The sequence below is a fragment of the Ruditapes philippinarum genome, unplaced genomic scaffold (genome assembly GCF_026571515.1).
Source record: "Ruditapes philippinarum isolate M1 unplaced genomic scaffold, ASM2657151v2 ctg1760_1_1_1_1, whole genome shotgun sequence".
NCBI classification, from domain to species: Eukaryota; Metazoa; Mollusca; class Bivalvia; order Venerida; family Veneridae; genus Ruditapes; species Ruditapes philippinarum.
Window position 1 is genome coordinate 140,106 of NW_026864715.1, and position 18,342 is coordinate 158,447.

An 18,342-nucleotide genomic window follows, 5' to 3' on the forward strand; every position below is an offset into this window, starting at 1 on the left:
TTTAAGACTGTTGTAATACAATGTCTGACCTGAGGGGATGTCCCTCAAACTCAGCTGAACTTTAACACCTCACCTAACTCCTTTATCTGGTTCATCTCTATTTGCTTTGCTTTCAGTGTGGTCTGCAATGCCTGAAAAGGTCAAGGCAAAAATTTAAATCAACTGTCAATACTCAACAAAATAAATTTCATAACAGACAAATCTTTCATATTTTACTTGTGATCAATTACAAATTTTAATTAAATCTCTTCCAAAAAATGCTCAATAGGAAAGATAATTTAGAGTCAACAATTTTTTTAATATTGTCTGTCAAAATTTTTGTTGAAATATTACATGATAATCTAATAACCTTTGTTAAGTCATTCATCAAAATATAGGCTTAAATGACTAAGGTCTTATTTAACTAAGGTTCTTACCTTCACATCTTTCAGAGTCTGACGTACACTAACTTCATGACCAATCAGACGATACTTCTTCAACTTATCTTCCTGCTCATGGAACCAGCCAATAAATCGGGCAACAGCCTTCTCAAACTCATCCCATTGGTTATGTATAGCTTCAAGAGATTTGAGCCGATCAGAGACATGTTTGCTGACATCTTTCCAGCGTCCATTAAGCATCCCTAGACGCTCTGAAAACTCATTTCTTTCAGCTGGTGGTGGACCTTCAAGCTCATCTTTAGGTTGTAGAACATCTTGATTCACAAAGTCAACTGTTAACTGTTTACTTGACAGGTCAATCTTGTAGGACTGTAAGAGAAAAACAGATTCAATAATAAAAATAGTTTTTTCTATTTTAAAGAACAGATTAAACTATAAAATAGTTTAAAGACTATTTTCTTCTATATCATAGTAAATCCCTTACATTTATTGTGAGATATTGTTTTTTTAATAATATTTCTCATGTTGTTGAAATATCAAGCTCAAAATAAATTCTTTAAACATGTACAAAACATTAAAAATGATTATCAATTTTTGCACTGATCTTCTTTATAACACACCAATTCATAACTAATTTCAAAGCCTTATAACAGCACTGACTCTTACAAGCTACAAGATTATGATCAGTTCAATACTGAAGCCGTACCTTATACTTTTTAAGAAGTACTTCCATATCAGCCAGATTTTTCATTGGTTTATTTTTCTCTTCCTGTAGGGTCTCCTCTATCTCTGTAAGCCAGGCATTAAGTTCACCTAGAGCTTGTCTTGATGGCATTAGATCCATCTGTGCCTGGTGTAGATATTCCTCACTGTTGTTAATGTCATGTTCTAGATGAGCCCACTCGTGCTGCAGGTATTTCATCCTGTCCTCCAGATCTGATGTCTGATATACCTGACTCTGTTCTAACTGATTACCAATGGACAAAACTTTCTCCTTTAATGGAAGCTGGTTTTCAACTTCTTTTCTAAATTCCTGTAAATCACATTGAAACATTAGTAAGACCTTGAAAGTCGGATACTAAAATTTTAAATAAAGGCATAACGCAAAAACTTTATTCCTTAAGAAATCATTATTTCTCTATTAAAATTTGGGAAAAAAAACTTAACTGAAATAAATGACCCTTAAGTACTCTTCAAATTGTAAATTAAGAAGAGATGGTATCTGCAAATGCAAACAGAAAAATTCCGCTAAAGAAAAAGTAATATTAGAGGAAGTTAAAACACTAGAAAATTACATACAATAAAGACAACATACCAATATTTTGTCTATTTTTCCTCTCACTGTTGCTATGCTCTTGAGGTCACTAGAGGAAAGTTGTTTAATACTGTTTAGTTTTGATCTAGCTGCTGTAAGCCAAGATTTCAGTATAGCTGCCTCAGCTTCAAATACATGAAGTTGTTCACCCAGAGACTGAGATCTACAATAAAAACATTTAATCAATAAAATATAATCAAATTGACTTACACATTTTTTAATAAAATCAAAAATTACCAGCATTTGTATTTTTTTAAAAGAAAGCCAACATGTTCAAACTATCTATGGACTGAGGTAAGATTATACATAAAAACAAGAGCTGTCGGTAGGACAGCAACGCTCGACTATTCTTAGTGCTTGATAGTAAAAAAATGCTTGATAGAGTTAACTCCTCCTGTTTACAGGTTGGGGTCATGATGGTGAACAAGTGTGCAAAGTTTCAAAGCCATATGTCAATGGACTTTGAAAATATTTGAACTATTACAAAAACTTTAACATAAATTCTAAGTCGAAAAAGGGGCATAATTCTGTCAAAATGCTTGATAGAGTTACCTCCTCCTGTTTACAGGTTGGGGTCATGATGGTGAACAAGTGTGCAAAGTTTCAAAGCCATATGTCAATGGACTTTGAAAATATTTGAGGTATTACAAAAACTTTAACGTAAATTCTAAGTCAAAAAAGGGGCATAATTCTGTCAAAATGCTTGATAGGGTTACCTCCTCCTGTTTCCAGGTTGGGGTCATGATGGTGAACAAGTGTGTAAAGTTTCAAAGCCATATGTCAATGGACTTTGAAAATATTTGAACTATTACAAAAACTTTAACGTAAATTCTAAGTCGAAAAAGGGGCATAATTCTGTCAAAATGCTTGATAGAGTTACCTCCTCCTGTTTACAGGTTGGGGTCATGATGGTGAACAAGTGTGCAAAGTTTCAAAGCCATATGTCAATGGACTTTGAAAATATTTGAGGTATTACAAAAACTTTAACGTAAATTCTAAGTCAAAAAAGGGGCATAATTCTGTCAAAATGCTTGATAGGGTTACCTCCTCCTGTTTCCAGGTTGGGGTCATGATGGTGAACAAGTGTGTAAAGTTTCAAAGCCATATGTCAATGGACTTTGAAAATATTTGAACTATTACAAAAACTTTAACGTAAATTCTAAGTCGAAAAAGGGGCATAATTCTGTCAAAATGCTTGATAGAGTTACCTCCTCCTCTTTTACAGGTTGGGGTCATGATGGTGAACAAGTGTGCAAAGTTTCAAAGCCATATGTCAATGGACTTTGAAAAATATTTGAGGTATTACAAAAACTTTAACGTAAATTCTAAGTCAAAAAAAGGGGCATAATTCTGTCAAATGCTTGATAGGGTTACCTCCTCCTGTTTCCAGGTTGGGGTCATGATGGTGAACAAGTGTGTAAAGTTTCAAAGCCATATGTCAATGGACTTTGAAAATATTTGAGGTATTACAAAAACATTAACGTAAATTCTAAGTCGAAAAAGGGGCATAATTCTGTCAAAATGCTTGATAGAGTTACCTCCTCCTGTTTACAGGTTGGGGTCATGATGTTGAACAAGTGTGCAAAGTTTCAAAGCCATATGTCAATGGACTTTGAAAATATTTGAACTATTACAAAAACTTTAACGTAAATTCTAAGTCGAAAAAGGGGCATAATTCTGTCAAAATGCTTGATAGGGTTACCTCCTCCTGTCTACAGGTTGGGGTCATGATGGTGAACATGTGTGCAAAGCTTCAAAGCCATATGTCTATGGACTTTGAAAATATTTGAACTATTACAAAAACTTTAACATAAGTGGTTACGCCGACGCTCGGGTGACTGCAATAGCTCTACTTATTCTTATCGAATAGTCGAGCTAATAATGACATTCTGAATCTCTTTACTGAAGGCTTAAAACTAACATTAAAACTGACTTGAACAGGAAAGACTATAACTTGTTTACCTTTTCAATTCATGTGACAACTCTGTATTCAGATCCACCCATTTTTCAGCAACATCTGTGACTAGCATTTCAAGGGCGGGACAATTTACACTATGTAAGAGTTGTTTCCCTTTATCAACCACTTGAAATACTGATGGTTTTTCTTCACTTAACTCTCTCTGTAATCTCTGATAAGTTGTTATCTTATTTTGTATTGTCTGTAATGTGTCCTCATTTGCTATTGGTTTAGGTATCTGAGTCTCTATATCATGTAAGAAACGTTGTAATATGTTGAATTTTTCTTCCATCTCTGCCCATTGTCTGCAGAGACGGTCAAGTCGTTGCCCATGGAGACTAGCTTTGTCTTGTAGGACATATGTCAGATTACTAAGTCTGGTATGTTGTGGAAGATGTTTCTGTTTAGTTGCCTTGTCACATTGAGCAACAAGGGAATCTAACATTGCACGGTGAACTTCAAGGTCACTGAAGAAATCCTGAAATACAGATGTTTGTACTTCTATATTAAGGATAACATTATTCATCTACAGCTATTTCCGTTACAAAATCTTAACAGCTCAAAAATCTAAAGGAGCTTCCTTAAATTTGCATGATGAAGTGCAAGTTGTAAATGAGAGAGATATAGTAACAAAGGACTATAAGCTGTCAGTCTACATACAAAAAGCATGAGAGCAGGACAGACAGACAGGGGCAAATCTTAATCCTCCAAGTGGTGGTATAAAAATAAATAAAGATGCGTATAATGTAGCTTTTTTAATAGGACCTGTACCAACCATTCTGATGAAATAAATACAACTAATGTATTAACAGTCTTACTTTATGAGCAATGAGTTGTTGTTTGAGATGATCTAGATCTCGTGCTGAGATTTGTTCTGTTTTCAATTTGTCGTCTGCTGTTTCCAGGAAGTCAGCATAGTCTTGTAGAAGCTTTTCATACTGCTCCTGTACTGACACAGACTCTTGTAATGTTGCTTTCTTCTCCATTACCTGACAATAAATATGTCAATGTTGATTTACAACATGTAAGAACTCAGTTTTTCACTTTAAAAAAAATTTAAAATATTTTTAGCTTCATAATAGTCAGCTAGTGCCAGTGAAGAAATATGATATTCCAACTTTCCTAATTCCAAATGTTTGTCCCTTAAAAAATGTATTCCAGCCGATCTTTTTTTTCATTTTTACACCAATAAAACATACACAGGTCTTTATATTATCTACTAAAACAGTAAATCCAGTCTTGTATAAATTCTCTTAAATTATTCAAGTCCACATTGTAACTTTATTGAGACTTTTTTTTGTATGTTTTGTCTTTAAAAAAACAGACAGATATTCCAATGTAAAGTTTGTCCCTAACAAAAGTATTTCAGCCAAGCATTCTTTTATTTTTACACCAGTAAAACATGAACAGGTCTTTATTTTCTAACTCCAGACTCCCATAAATTCTCTTAAATTATTAAAGTCCACATTGTAACTTTATCGAGACATTTTTTTGTATGTTTTGTCTTAAAAAAAGGAGACATATTATTGATTTAATATCAGCTAACAATGCTGGTTTACATTACATGTTTACAATCTTACTGAGAATATTTCTTTTATCTCTTAACAAATACCATGCATTTTTTCATAAAAAAGAATTACTGGCTACAATGATATCTTTGCTGTAAGTACAAACATTTTATAAACATTTTACTCCATCGAACACTTGCGGTCTTAATCTTAAAATCTATATACACTCCAATTAATTTGAAATACAAATACATAATTTGAGTCCAGTATCAACACATCATGTACAAAGGTATACCACAAAATTACAGTAATTTGTTAAGTTTGTTAAGTTTAGCGGGGAAAACCAATAATTTATTGAACGCTGGTATTTACTATGATTATCCTTATGACAGCAGTAAATACCTCAAATAGAAAACGGGTTACGAGTTAATTATCTTGTCATTATAAAACCAACGGTTAAGTATTTACAATGCACATGTTGAGTACATTACAAAGTTTTACAAGCTGATTCTACATTAAAATATCGTACAATGCAACCACAAATAAAAAATGTTTCAAGGTATACATATCAAAGGCAACTTCTTATCAGAGGTTAAAAGTAAACTATAATTTTTTTAAATATTATTTAAAATCATACACCCTAAATTATACACTCTTATTATAATATCTCTGTAAATAGTTTCTATTGTTAAAAGTGATCTTTCAATTTATAATGTTAAGTACTATATGGCAGTTTTAGCTATAAATGTAACATATGCTATTCTTTTCATTGATAAAACACAACTTATCCTGAATTGTTACAGATTAACAAAAACAGCTGTTTAACACTTTTCATACTGAAAATTAACAAACCTTTCTCTGAAGGTCCATAAAATTGGACTGTAAAGATTCCATTTCATAAGGGGAGATAATCTCAGGGTCCAAGGAGGACAACTCTGACTGTCGCTTTTTGACACCTTCCAGCTGTGTCTCACATTTCTTCATCTGACCCTCAATTTTCTAGATAAAGCAGAAATATCATAATGTTTATATCATGTTGAACTTGTCTTTTATTCATATAATCTATGACATGAGCATTCAAGAAAATATTGATTGTATGGAAAGTGACAGAAAATCAATCTAGTGCAATATTTCATTTATTTGAAAACAATTATTAGATTACTGTAATGTTGTGAAGTTCAATAAAGTCATGCTTTGAATGAAAAAGATTCATGTATTCTTTAAAAGAGTTTATCTTTCTATCCAATTTGATAATTATCATTCACTTATTGGTTGTTATTAACATAAATTTCAAGTTTTGAAGTAAATTATGAGGACATAATTATGTTCATGCATTAATGTAGATATTATATCAAAGAATAAACAATTTAATATCAACATGCACTTTTAGATTTAAAAGATTGAATTCACACAGAAAGTTAAACATGCAAAAGAAAACCAAAAAAAATTTCTCATAGTAATATTCGGACAGGTATCATATTGCTATAAATAAATCATCTACAGTGTCATGCAAACCTTACTATACTATACACTCTGTATATATATATTTGTCTATAATATCATAAACAATTAAGGTTCAAGTTTATCAATTTAATTCTGTCACCAAAATGTTTATTGTAGGTTTATAATATTCTAAACAATTAAGGTTTAAGTTCAATTTAATATATTCTGTCACCTAAAGGTTTTATGTAGGTTTTTTTTTCACACAACAAAAATAAAAAATATTGAGCACAATATAAAGGCCAAGCAAAGTCAAACTGTTACCTGCTCATAGCCAATTGCATCCTATACAAGAAGCAAAGCACATAAACCTTACAATACTTGTAACACAATGATAAATGTTATAACATATTAACATACATGACTCAACGAAAAATATCCAATTGTCCTTGTGAAGGTCACTAGGTGTTAAGACAATAAAAGTCTGCCCAAAAACATATAATTTATGTACATTAATAACTTGTCTTGCACTGGCCTATGTCTGTATTTGTTTCATGTCTCCATAAACATAAAAGAGTTAAAAAAAACTTTTATACCTTCCATATATCTTTCAAAATTTCTATATCAAATCTTAGGTCACAATAATTTTATCCCTTTTTTTATTTTAATAAAAAAACTCATTTTTTCGCACATTTATCCATTTTCAATTACCTATCTCATTATTTCCAAATATCATAGAAATTCCACAGCAAACTTCCTTCTACAGTGTGAATATTTAGAGAAAAAAAATACTTTCAAACTGATTACATATCTCAATGCATTCCATTTAAAATTTAAAGTATATATGACTTAACAACTCTCAAATAAAAATATCCCAATTCTAATCCAAATGCTTATCTCCATACAATCAGAAATAAATTGATTTTACTATTTGATTCATTCGATAAACACAAAAATAAATAATGTGTTACTCTAAGGGAAATTTTCTAAAACTCTTTCATGATTTGTTTGACTTTGTAAATAAAGGAAATCCATGAATAATAATACATCTATGGAATAATGTCTCAAATAAGGCGTACCCTCTCAATTTACTATAATTAGAAAAAAATTAATTACATTTACTTTGACAACTCTGACTGTTAGAAAAGTGTATACAGTCAACTCCATGATATTTTTACGCCAGATAAGCAATTTTCATTGGCTTACTTTGATAAAGGTGTGTTTAAGTTTGGACTTCTGTAGTCGTAAAAATACTGTAAAACTTTTATGAAACAATTTATGGAAATCTCTTAAAATAACATTTATTTTATGGAATCCTGAAGAAAATAAAGTTATTTCAATGTAAGTTGTCTTTCAGCAAAAACAAAATCTCTAGGCTGATTAGTCAACCACCGATAACCAATGATATTATGATTTTATATTTATGCTGAATGAACTTAAAGTAGAATTTATTTGACAAAAATTCTGCATCGCATTTTCAAACAACAAACACATCAGCAGAAACAGTAGCTTTTACAAAAAGCAACGAAACAGCATAGCGATCAAATAATTACACAAACAAAATGTAAAAGTCACAATTTACATAATTGCAAGCTACAATTAAGGATTTCAAAGGTTTTAAAAGTAGGAACGTCTTTTGGCTTTGTTATCTAAATGGTTAATTTAAATAACATTTTTGAAATTAACCAATGAGAATACTGGTCTCCAAATATCATTTTAAAACCTTTGAGCATTAACGGAAACACCATTTTCCAGCAAAACTGAACAGAAATCTGAATAATGTGCACTCCAAGGTAAAATAGTGACTATTTCTATCTAAATAACAAAATTCACTTCTAAAAATAGAATATCAAGATAGTTCATCATTCGGACAACCATCTTTAACTAAAGAATAAAACAAAAGACAAGAAAGTCTAAATATTTTAGCTCTACTTGAAAAAAGAATTCTACTCTATCTGCCTTACACAGTAAGAATTTTTACCTCCTGTAAAGTTAGATAACATTTATACATAAATACTTATATCAGTAACATAGGCATGTTCACAGTTATACTTCATTGTATTTTATTTATACAAGAATTATCATAATCAATACATTTAAATGCCGTTCAATCTAAAAAAAACCCATCCGTAATACTTTCTGGTTTCAGGATCACCTAAAATGGGTTGGGTTATATGTCACACCAACACAGTACAGGTCATATTTTAGTCACCTAATAAGGTTATATATTTTACAACTGTTGTACTGTAAATGTGTGAGGTATGTATATGACATTAAATTGACCATAAACTGACCATAAACTGTCAATAATCAATATGCTACATACAACAAAGCCATCATCACATAATTGTATTGTTTAGCCACTGCACTATTCTCACTTACCGGCAAACTTAGCTTTAAATAGAAAATATTGTGAACAAATTTGCTTTGAATAGAAAATATTGTGTACAAATTTGCTTTGAATAGAAAATATTGTGTACAAATTTGCTTTAAATAGAAAATATTGTGTACAAATTTGCTTTAAATAGAAAATATTGTGTACAAATTTGCTTTAAATAGAAAATATTGTGTACAAATTTGCTTTAAATAGAAAATATTGTGTACAAATTTGCTTTGAATAGAAAAAATTGTGTACAAATTTGCTTTAAATAGAAAATATTGTGTACAAATTTGCTTTAAAAACAACAGATAGCAAGATGTCTACATTTAACATTGCTTTGTTTTAATGTGTACGATACCATAATAATACAACAACCAATTCAAAGTTTGACCTAACTTTACAGTTAATAATGGCAAAAAGATAAAGCTAATTTTGAAATCCAGGTCGTAATATAACAGTCTTCTTAAAGCAAAGGATCTTTTTAAAAAATCATAAAATGCAATAGCGTTCTTATTTAGTTAAAACTTTAAGACCCATATATAATGATAAAGAGTTTCTGAAATGTGGCACTGATCCATTATAGTCCTAATGATTAATGAATACAAAATTCTTCTGTATTAGGATTTATAAAAGACAGAATTCATGCCATCTTTGACCATGTGCTGATTAATTTTCTTATCATTTTAAATCAATCAAACAATCAACTAAACAAGGAATTAATTCTGTGAAGTTTTCACATTATGTGGATTTTTTTGTGCAGACCTATATACCTGGCACAACTTGATCTAGTGTCCTAAATGTACATGTATTGTGCAATTGTCTACATGCAAGCATTGATGTGCGGAACAATCTGATCTTTTAACAGATAATCTAAACAAAAGCTACTACATTTGAATATAAAAGCTTGTATAAAAATGCACCAAGATACCTTTAGTAATTTCAGAACAATATGACTGATATAAAAAGATGTTATTTGTTTGTAGTTAAAGTTTGTACATACCTGTATTTTATCCATCTGATGGGATATAGGAGCACTGTGTGTTGGACTTGCCATCATATCTCGTGTCTCCATCATCTTAGTTTCCAGGTTCTGTACCTCGTCCTAGAATAACATGTATTTTAAATGTATCTAAATTGTAATTTTATCAAGCTAATAAGTAGAGTGAATTATGGGGTATGAAAGATTTTTTTTTTTAAATCAAAGATTTGTTCAAGTGAAAAATATCTATTGATTTGTGTTCATTTCAAAGACATCCTGAATTAACCATAAACACAACTTCAAAGAAGGGAGATTACCATCCTGCCATTTATAAATAAAGAGAAAAAAATCAACATTTCCCTCACTATATCTCCATATCTGAATACAAAATCAAGTTTATTCAATATTGTTTTCACCCTGCCCTGAATAACATCATGTATTATGAAAAACATATTTGAGCTGAACAAGCTGAGAGAGGTTGGATTTAACAGACACAGAGTTTCTAAAAATTGATCTATAAATATACCTTGTAAGATTTGTAGTTTCTATCGACTGCCCGAAGTTTATCTCCCTGCTCCCTAGCCTGTCCTTCCAAGGTTTGAACCCGGTTGTTAAGGTTTGCAAGACTTTGTCGAATCAGATCATGACTGTCGGCATTGGTTACAGAAAGAAGTTCTTGCGCAGCACGTCCCATTGACTGAATTTCACCTTGCAGTGAGCGAATTTCTCTTTGTATGTCCTTAAAAACCAAAGATATGTACATCAAATTTTATTACAATTACAAGACATATTTTCTGAAATGACAATAGTTAATTTCCTACTGTATTATGGTAAAGACAAAGGCATAATGTATTTAAAATAACAAGACAATTAAGGTAGTTTTCTCATTTAAACAACTATTCTATACATAAATTGGTCAGTTTCATTAATTCTTTTCTATCCTAAAAATTTATCTGATAAAAATATACCTCATTTTCTTTAACTTTTTCCTCTGAGTTCATGGTTGTGTCAGGAGCAAACAGTTTTTGTTCAGCGAGATCTAACCAACTGGACACTTTATGTAGAGCATCCTGGTACCGTTGCTGGAACTCTAGAACCTTGTCTAGACGTATCTGCTTATCATCTACTTGAACCTGTAACTGTTTCCAGAGGTCATTAAGTGCACCTAGGTGGCGCCGCACATCAGTCAGTTTCGGTGATGGATCTCCACCATAGGTTCTACGGCCATACTTCTTTGGTCCAATCAGATCCTGTGATAAGATTGAGAATACATGTATTTCAAAATAACTACATGTACAGAGAGAAAGCAAATTGATTCCTTTTACTTTTTTAAACTTTTTAAAACTTTTTAACACAGACACTAATTTCTATAAATTTTATATGATATGGAGTCCTTGTATGACAATGAAAATAAAAGCAACTTACATCTGTTTTTCTAATAAGATCTTCAAGATTTTCTCTTTTCTCTGCCAATTCTCTAGATAGAGCCTCCCATCTTGGTTGTAAGGCCTCTTCACTCATTGGAGTGAACATGGTAGTCTCCCTTGATGGCCTTTGATGATCTCTAGCCTTCATTTCTGTGCTTAACTGATGAACTAAGTCCCTATGTTGAGTTAAATCACTTTGTAGTTGCTGAAATATCAAAATAAGCATATACATGTATTTACAACAAACAAATTGTTACACTATCAAAACATATATCTAAATGATGAATTATTTGCAAAGAAAAGCAAAACAAATCAAATATTTAATAAAACATTAATGACCTTAAGTGCATGTCCATAACACAAGAAAAATATATGGAACTATTTTTGTAAACTATATAAATCATGAACTTACATGTTGAAGTTCCTGTTTTTGATGTGGTGTCATGGCAACCATAGAAACATCTTCTGCAACAAGAGGAGCTTGAGCCAGTGACTTTGTATCTGTGATCCATTTCTGTAAATTCTTTACATTCTTCTCATAATCATCCATTTCTCTTGTTCTTTTCTCACTCTCTTTGATGGCAGTACGTAGAGGAGCTTGTTTTTCTATAGCACCTAGTTTGAGATTTCCGAGGTTTTGTTGTAAGGTGGCAAGTTGTGTGCGGAGTTTGTCTGCATCTTCAGGAGCCTCTAGTTCACACAGATTGTCACACTGAATGGCAAGGTCAGCTACATGCTGCAGACGACGGTTCAACTCATTCTGAAGATCCTTAAAGAAAATAAAATAATATGTCATAAGAAATAGTAAGAAATAATACAAATAATATTGTTCAATGAGTTAACCCTTACAATGAGAAATATCTTAAATGAATTTGCCCATTTATCAATCTGGACAAAACCGTTAATCATTATTAGGAAAATTTTTGTACCAGGTACTAACAACATAGTGAACAGTGCAGGTGGTGATCATATGGCTTGGATGTCTAGGGTAGAATCTGCTGCAGCCAACACATTAAAGATAAATGATTATAAAGAAATGAAATTACCAAACACATTCAATATACATTTTGTATTGATAAGTAGATGATCTTTTACATTACAGTTCACATTTGCATGCATTTAACTTTAGAAGTAAAGCATACTTTGTTTTCTTGAAGTTGTTGTTGTAGAGTTCCAACAGTGTCTGTTGCTAGGGGTGTGGCTGCTTGTCGTACTTTCATCTCATCCATCCATTCTTCAAGCTCCTTAACATGCTTCTTGTAGGCACCTAGTGCTACCTTATGCCTTTCTTTTCCCTTCATGGCATTCTGATAATATTACAAAATGTAAAATATTATTTAATTTAGTAAAAAGAAGTTGCAACAACAAAACTAACAGTAATCTATTTAACTTGTGATAGATAAAGTCAATTTTAAGTGTTGGTTATACACATGCAGTTTTTTGGGTATAAGAAAATAAAAATTTTAATATGACTTCAAATACTAGGCAAAATAAGGTAACAATAAATAAACACAACACTGTTTATTTTGGATGCAGAGCTTCAAAGTCCATAATTGGACAGATTTTATCAAAAGGCAAGGCTTTTGGTGTAATAAAAATTTATTAGTTCATACAAAATATAATCATTTCAGACATTAAAAACCTACCTGTAGTGTTTTAGCTTTGTCATCAGCCATTGCCTGTAGATTATCAATCTTGTCTGTTAACATGGCTAGTGTTGCCTGCATGGCTTGATAACCCTCCGGGTCTGCAGACTCCATTATCTGTCGTCCTCGCTCCTTCACTCGGGCTATATCCTCTCTGATACATTCTATTTCTTGTTCAGCCTCCTGAAATTAGTAATAAACACAACATAAATATAAAAGGTTGGTCCATTTAGTTCTGATTTTACTGTAAGCATATCTGGAAAATTGGGGGTTTAGTGGTTTGAAGGTTTGACTACAGCATTAGCTATAGCTATCTAGGTTTGACTCCTGGTGAATATCCTTACTAGTTTTCAGAGCTAGTTGTTTGTTAAACTGTGACAGGGCTAAGCATTATTGGTCAGGACAAGATAAATGTGAGTCAAATCTTAGTAACAGAAGACTGCTAGAAACAAGGTATAAATAACTTGTCATGCCCAATTACATTTACCTTGGGAGTTTTATTATATGTCTTGAAAACCCAAATTTGAAAAAAAAAAATCTGATACACTGACTTTTCTGTCTTATCTTCCACATACCTGTTAGGTTAAATATTTAATTTGTTAAGTGAGTAAAGTCAGCGTTTATTTCTGGATATGTATACAATATTGAAGCTGGCTTCGTTCCAGCAGTAGAGATCAGCATATCCAAGTAGGGAAATATTTAACTTATTTAACCTTCAAATGGTTTACTAAATTAACTGAACAAGATTGAATATCCTTTAAATCTTAACATTCATTAAGTTTGGCAATAACACAAATGACATCCTACCCTTTACTATATTTGTACCTTAAAGCATGATTAATAATAACAGATTTAAAACTAAATTTTTTGTGACAAGTTTGTTGATCTGTTTTGCTACCTTTTGAAAACTTTTCATAAAAGGCACACACTTATTTCATACAAATTTAGACAGCTTATCAATTTTGATGACAAAAATTTCGATAAAACTGTGTGTTTATCTGTTGTGTATATTATTTTATGACAAGCAATATTTGACCAGTACACTCACAAAATACTTGACAATTCTATAAGAGGATAAATCAATTTAATGACTCAAGTTCAATAAACATATCAAAGACCTGAATGTACTTAATGCTGGGGATAAACCATTTTAATTGTAAAATGGATCGTAATCATGGAAACAATATTGCTTTCTGTCTTATGCTAGGTTTCAACTTCATTAATTTATTTTGCTATATATTTTAATTTCACATTACATTATAAATGGTATTATTATTTAACAGAAAAAAAGTCATTTAGATGAGTTTTTTTAATTTTTATATTTTTAGTTGGGTTGCAACCACACAGTCATATGGTGATTTTCCAGCTTGACTGGTGGAAGAAGACTTCTGGTACCTGTCCGTGCATTATTTTAGACACCAGCAGGCACATGGAACACCACATTCCATAAGCAAGCTGGATAGCTTGTTCACATGAAAAAATCCAAAGTCCCAGGCATTTAAATACATTTTGAAAAGATACTTTTGTTGTATGTGGTAAAACCAAAAGTGACTGCCTCAAATTCGAAACCAACGGTCTCAGAAACAATGATATACAACCTTGGGTAAAACTCAAATTATAATTTTAGATACCAAAACACATTAGATGTACCTAAAGTAAGCACAACCAATTATGGTAAAAAGAGTTTTCGCTTTGAAGCATCTAAAATCTGGAATAGTTTATCTAATGATCTCAGATGTACATCTGACTTAAATGAGTTGTAACAACTAATTGAAACATGGAGTAATGACAAGTGTGCCTGCTCTATGTGCTTCTAATCTTTTTTCAAGTTTATGTTCTATTTTACTTGATTCCTGTTTTTTGCTTGTAAATAAATTTAGTTATCTTTTCCTTGAATTATGTACTATGTATCTGTATATATGTAAAACCCTGTTTTACTACCTTCAATAGATATGACTGTATTTTCATTGTAAATGCTCAGATTTCATTACAATGACTATATGAATTAATTGTATGTTTTATTATCTTATAGTTTCTGTTTATTTTTGTTTCTTTGTTTCTTATTATTATTTTCTATTTTTTGTTCATGTCGGATACAAGCTTAAAGCTTATGTTTTGTACTGTTAACCATAACCGACTATAAATAAAGTTTGTCTTACTGTCTTATCATTAGGAACATTTTAAACTAATTCTTTAATTTCCAGTCCATTATTGGAATTTCTATACATTTTGATGATCTCTCCATAATATAAACATACTATTATACAGGTACAGTGTACAAACAGATTCCAAACCTAAATCTAAAATATACTAGATAATTCAATGAACTGTTCAAACTTATTTTAACTTTAGCCTATCGTAACATAGTAAGACAGCAATTTCAATACATGGAGGCCTTATCTTCCTACTGAATATACACCAATGATTTCTATAACTTAAATACAGGTCAAAATAACCATTGCAAAGGCAACATCAAAAGTCACTCTTTCAGTTTAGAAAATTGCAAGGCTAGCTAAATTAAATATTTATTCTACCCCATTGAAATTCAGATTTCACTTTTAAATAAGGTTTAAATCTGGGATAATGGTAGACAGAAAACACTTAAATCAGAATAGTCAATGAGTAAATCTGAAGTGTAAACTAACACAGTTATTTCTATTACATCATTTTGCTATTACTTATACCTATCTAAAAACATAATACATTGTACACTTTTACTTATACCTATCTAAAATATTTTTGGAATAAAAGAAAAAGAAACTGTAGAATTTATAATATTTAGTTCTATTACTTTCAATTTTGTTTAATAACTGTCCAAAATTAAGATTTGTTTCTTATGTTCTCTCAAACGGAACAGGGTCAAAAGCTGTAAAGAATTACTTTAAGAGTGATAACAGTTAAACTATTGCTTTTGCGGTATGGTAACATATGTATGAAAAAATACACCTAAATTTAAGCATCACCCATCCCTCCAAAACAGTTTTTTACTATATAAATGAGCTCTAGTTATTTTGTAGTTACAGTGTTGTCATCTTGTTCACTATCATCCATGAGACATGTGAAAATAAATTAGATAAGAAAATAGTCTGTGACAGCCCTGCTTGGTGATGTCTAATCTCATGCCAACAATCTAAAATACTTCCAGTCCTTTTTCTTCTACCTGTATTCATTTTTTGATGCAATAAAAAACTTGGGGTTGGTGTTTTACTTTATATTTCAAGTATTTTAAGAGTGTTCATTTCAAAAGAAAAAATTGAAGACTGAAAGATTTGGCTATAACAAACCAAGACAATCAAAGGTAGATTTTTAATAAATCAACTCAGTTATTATTTTATAAACTTACACTACGAAAAAAAAAATCCCCCAAAACACACAAAACAGTCAGGATTTTTTTTCATATAAAATAATTATATGAATGAAATATTTGTATTGAATTAAAATTAGTTACAAACCAACCTTTTGATCTTTAATTTGTTGATCGAGATTTTTGAACGGAGACGTCCCAAGACTGGCGAGTTTTTGTTGAACACGTTCCATACGTGCAGTTACATCCTGTACAGTAGACTGGTACCGTTCTTGTTTCTGTATGGCTAGCTGAAGCTCACGCTCCTTCGTACCAAGCTGTGATGACAAAGAACAATTATTATTTTCTACATCAGAACTTTCACCATTTTCTACATCACTTACAGTATTGTCATCATTTTGTAATCCACTACTCCTTGGTAATTCTTTAATCCCTGTCACTGAGTATTTTGTAAATTTTTTCACCTTTGGTGGGGGAAGATTTTTCAAAAAGGGAAAGATAGTATCTTCAGGCACTTCATCTTTAGTATTACCACCATTTGCTAATTCATCTAAACTATTGTTACTGTTAGTTCCTGAGTTAAGTGATTGTAATGACTGAGCGGGACGTAATGTTTTTGTCCTTCGACTCAGATTATGATTTCCGACTAACATTGTTGCTTGTTGATCTTAACCTTTTATGTATATTTGAATTGTTACAATGACAAACATGAAATTCCTGATCAAATAATTGCGTACTCTTGGTTTCAAACTAGTATATCCATTGTTAAACCCTAATTTTCATGTCATTTATTATTGAACAGTAATTCATAGTTTATTGTTCAACAAACCATTCACAAACAATGGCCAATGAAAAATATGCAAAGTACTTGTGCAGCATTATTCAAAATATTCAAAGTAGAAAAGCAAATTTGATAATCGCGTTTTTAAAACTTTAAGCAGCTAGAAGGAGATAAGGCTTTCATTTCTTTATTAATCCATACTACTTAACTTTGATTTACTGAACATTTAAGGAACAGTATCATATCTGAACATTCACACTCTTAAATGATCTATCAAAAGTTCTATACCCTTCTTAATCTTACAAATTTAAAATGCCCTAAAATCTCAGGTGGTGTATTAAAATCCATTTATCACTCTTTAAATTGATCAATAGACTCAATTTTATGTCAGTTCCATTTGCTTATAGGTCATTTCATGCTTTTTTATAGTAAAGTCTGAAATATTTCAAGGCACTCCAGATGAGAATCAAGAACTTGTATATTTTATCTTCAATCTAAAATGCCTTAAAGTCACATCCACTTTAACTATTTTTCATTTCTTAATTCACATAAAATCATGTTTCAACCATAAATCCTCGCAAATGTGTTTGTCTGTCCGTACATTGAAAAATAACCTCCAAGTTCTCATCTATATATGACAAAGTGCGGAGATCCTTGCAATTAGAAAGAGCGTGCAACTTTTGACCTACAGAGGTTTCAATTTGTTAAATATCCTTTTCAAATAATTAAATGAAGCACCACTAAGTGTTTGTATTCTCTTGCACCTTAAGCCTTTAACGACCTGTCTTTGAAAGCAATTACAGGTAAAAACTACTGATCAATTATTTTAAATCCCCATTAGTATCACCTATATATTAACTAGTCCGTTTATAAAGTAATAATCATTTTGATAAGCAGCTTAAAAAATTTGTGAGGTCAAGAATTTCGAGCTGCGACACAAATTAGTGATCCGTCTTAAAATTTCTCTTTAAAAAAAAATCCATTCCAGAGACAGTGTGACAGCAATGTCACAAACCTTTAGCATAACATTTCTCTTATTTCCAGATACTTTGTTTGACATAAACAACGTAACAACCAATTTTGATATCAGATGTGATAAAAGCACTTGTCTAGCACCTTAATTTTTGTAAATATTGGACAAGCCTACACCCTCGGCTATAATGTCCTCACAATGATAAGAAATATATTAAAATCTGAACAATGTCTGTAGTCATTTGACCTGTCC

At 31.2% G+C, this 18,342-nt stretch overlaps 1 protein-coding gene across 1 annotated transcript in view; it reads right to left on the minus strand.

The window, feature by feature from the left end:
• Positions 1-50: 50 nt before the first annotated feature.
• The window catches only part of LOC132726619 (nesprin-1-like), a 60,924-nt gene continuing 42,632 nt past the window's right edge, over positions 51-18,342 (minus strand). Inside the window, exons 27-42 of the mRNA XM_060711962.1 lie at positions 16,489-16,653; positions 13,033-13,215; positions 12,529-12,693; positions 11,799-12,155; positions 11,385-11,591; positions 10,928-11,209; positions 10,486-10,698; positions 9,981-10,082; positions 6,925-6,945; positions 6,013-6,159; positions 4,471-4,641; positions 3,658-4,130; positions 1,696-1,858; positions 1,087-1,413; positions 417-749; positions 51-131 (exon numbers count right to left, since the gene is read on the minus strand). Coding sequence (XP_060567945.1) covers positions 51-131; positions 417-749; positions 1,087-1,413; positions 1,696-1,858; positions 3,658-4,130; positions 4,471-4,641; positions 6,013-6,159; positions 6,925-6,945; positions 9,981-10,082; positions 10,486-10,698; positions 10,928-11,209; positions 11,385-11,591; positions 11,799-12,155; positions 12,529-12,693; positions 13,033-13,215; positions 16,489-16,653 — 3,390 coding nt within the window. The remainder of the gene's footprint in view (positions 132-416; positions 750-1,086; positions 1,414-1,695; positions 1,859-3,657; positions 4,131-4,470; positions 4,642-6,012; positions 6,160-6,924; positions 6,946-9,980; positions 10,083-10,485; positions 10,699-10,927; positions 11,210-11,384; positions 11,592-11,798; positions 12,156-12,528; positions 12,694-13,032; positions 13,216-16,488; positions 16,654-18,342) is intronic.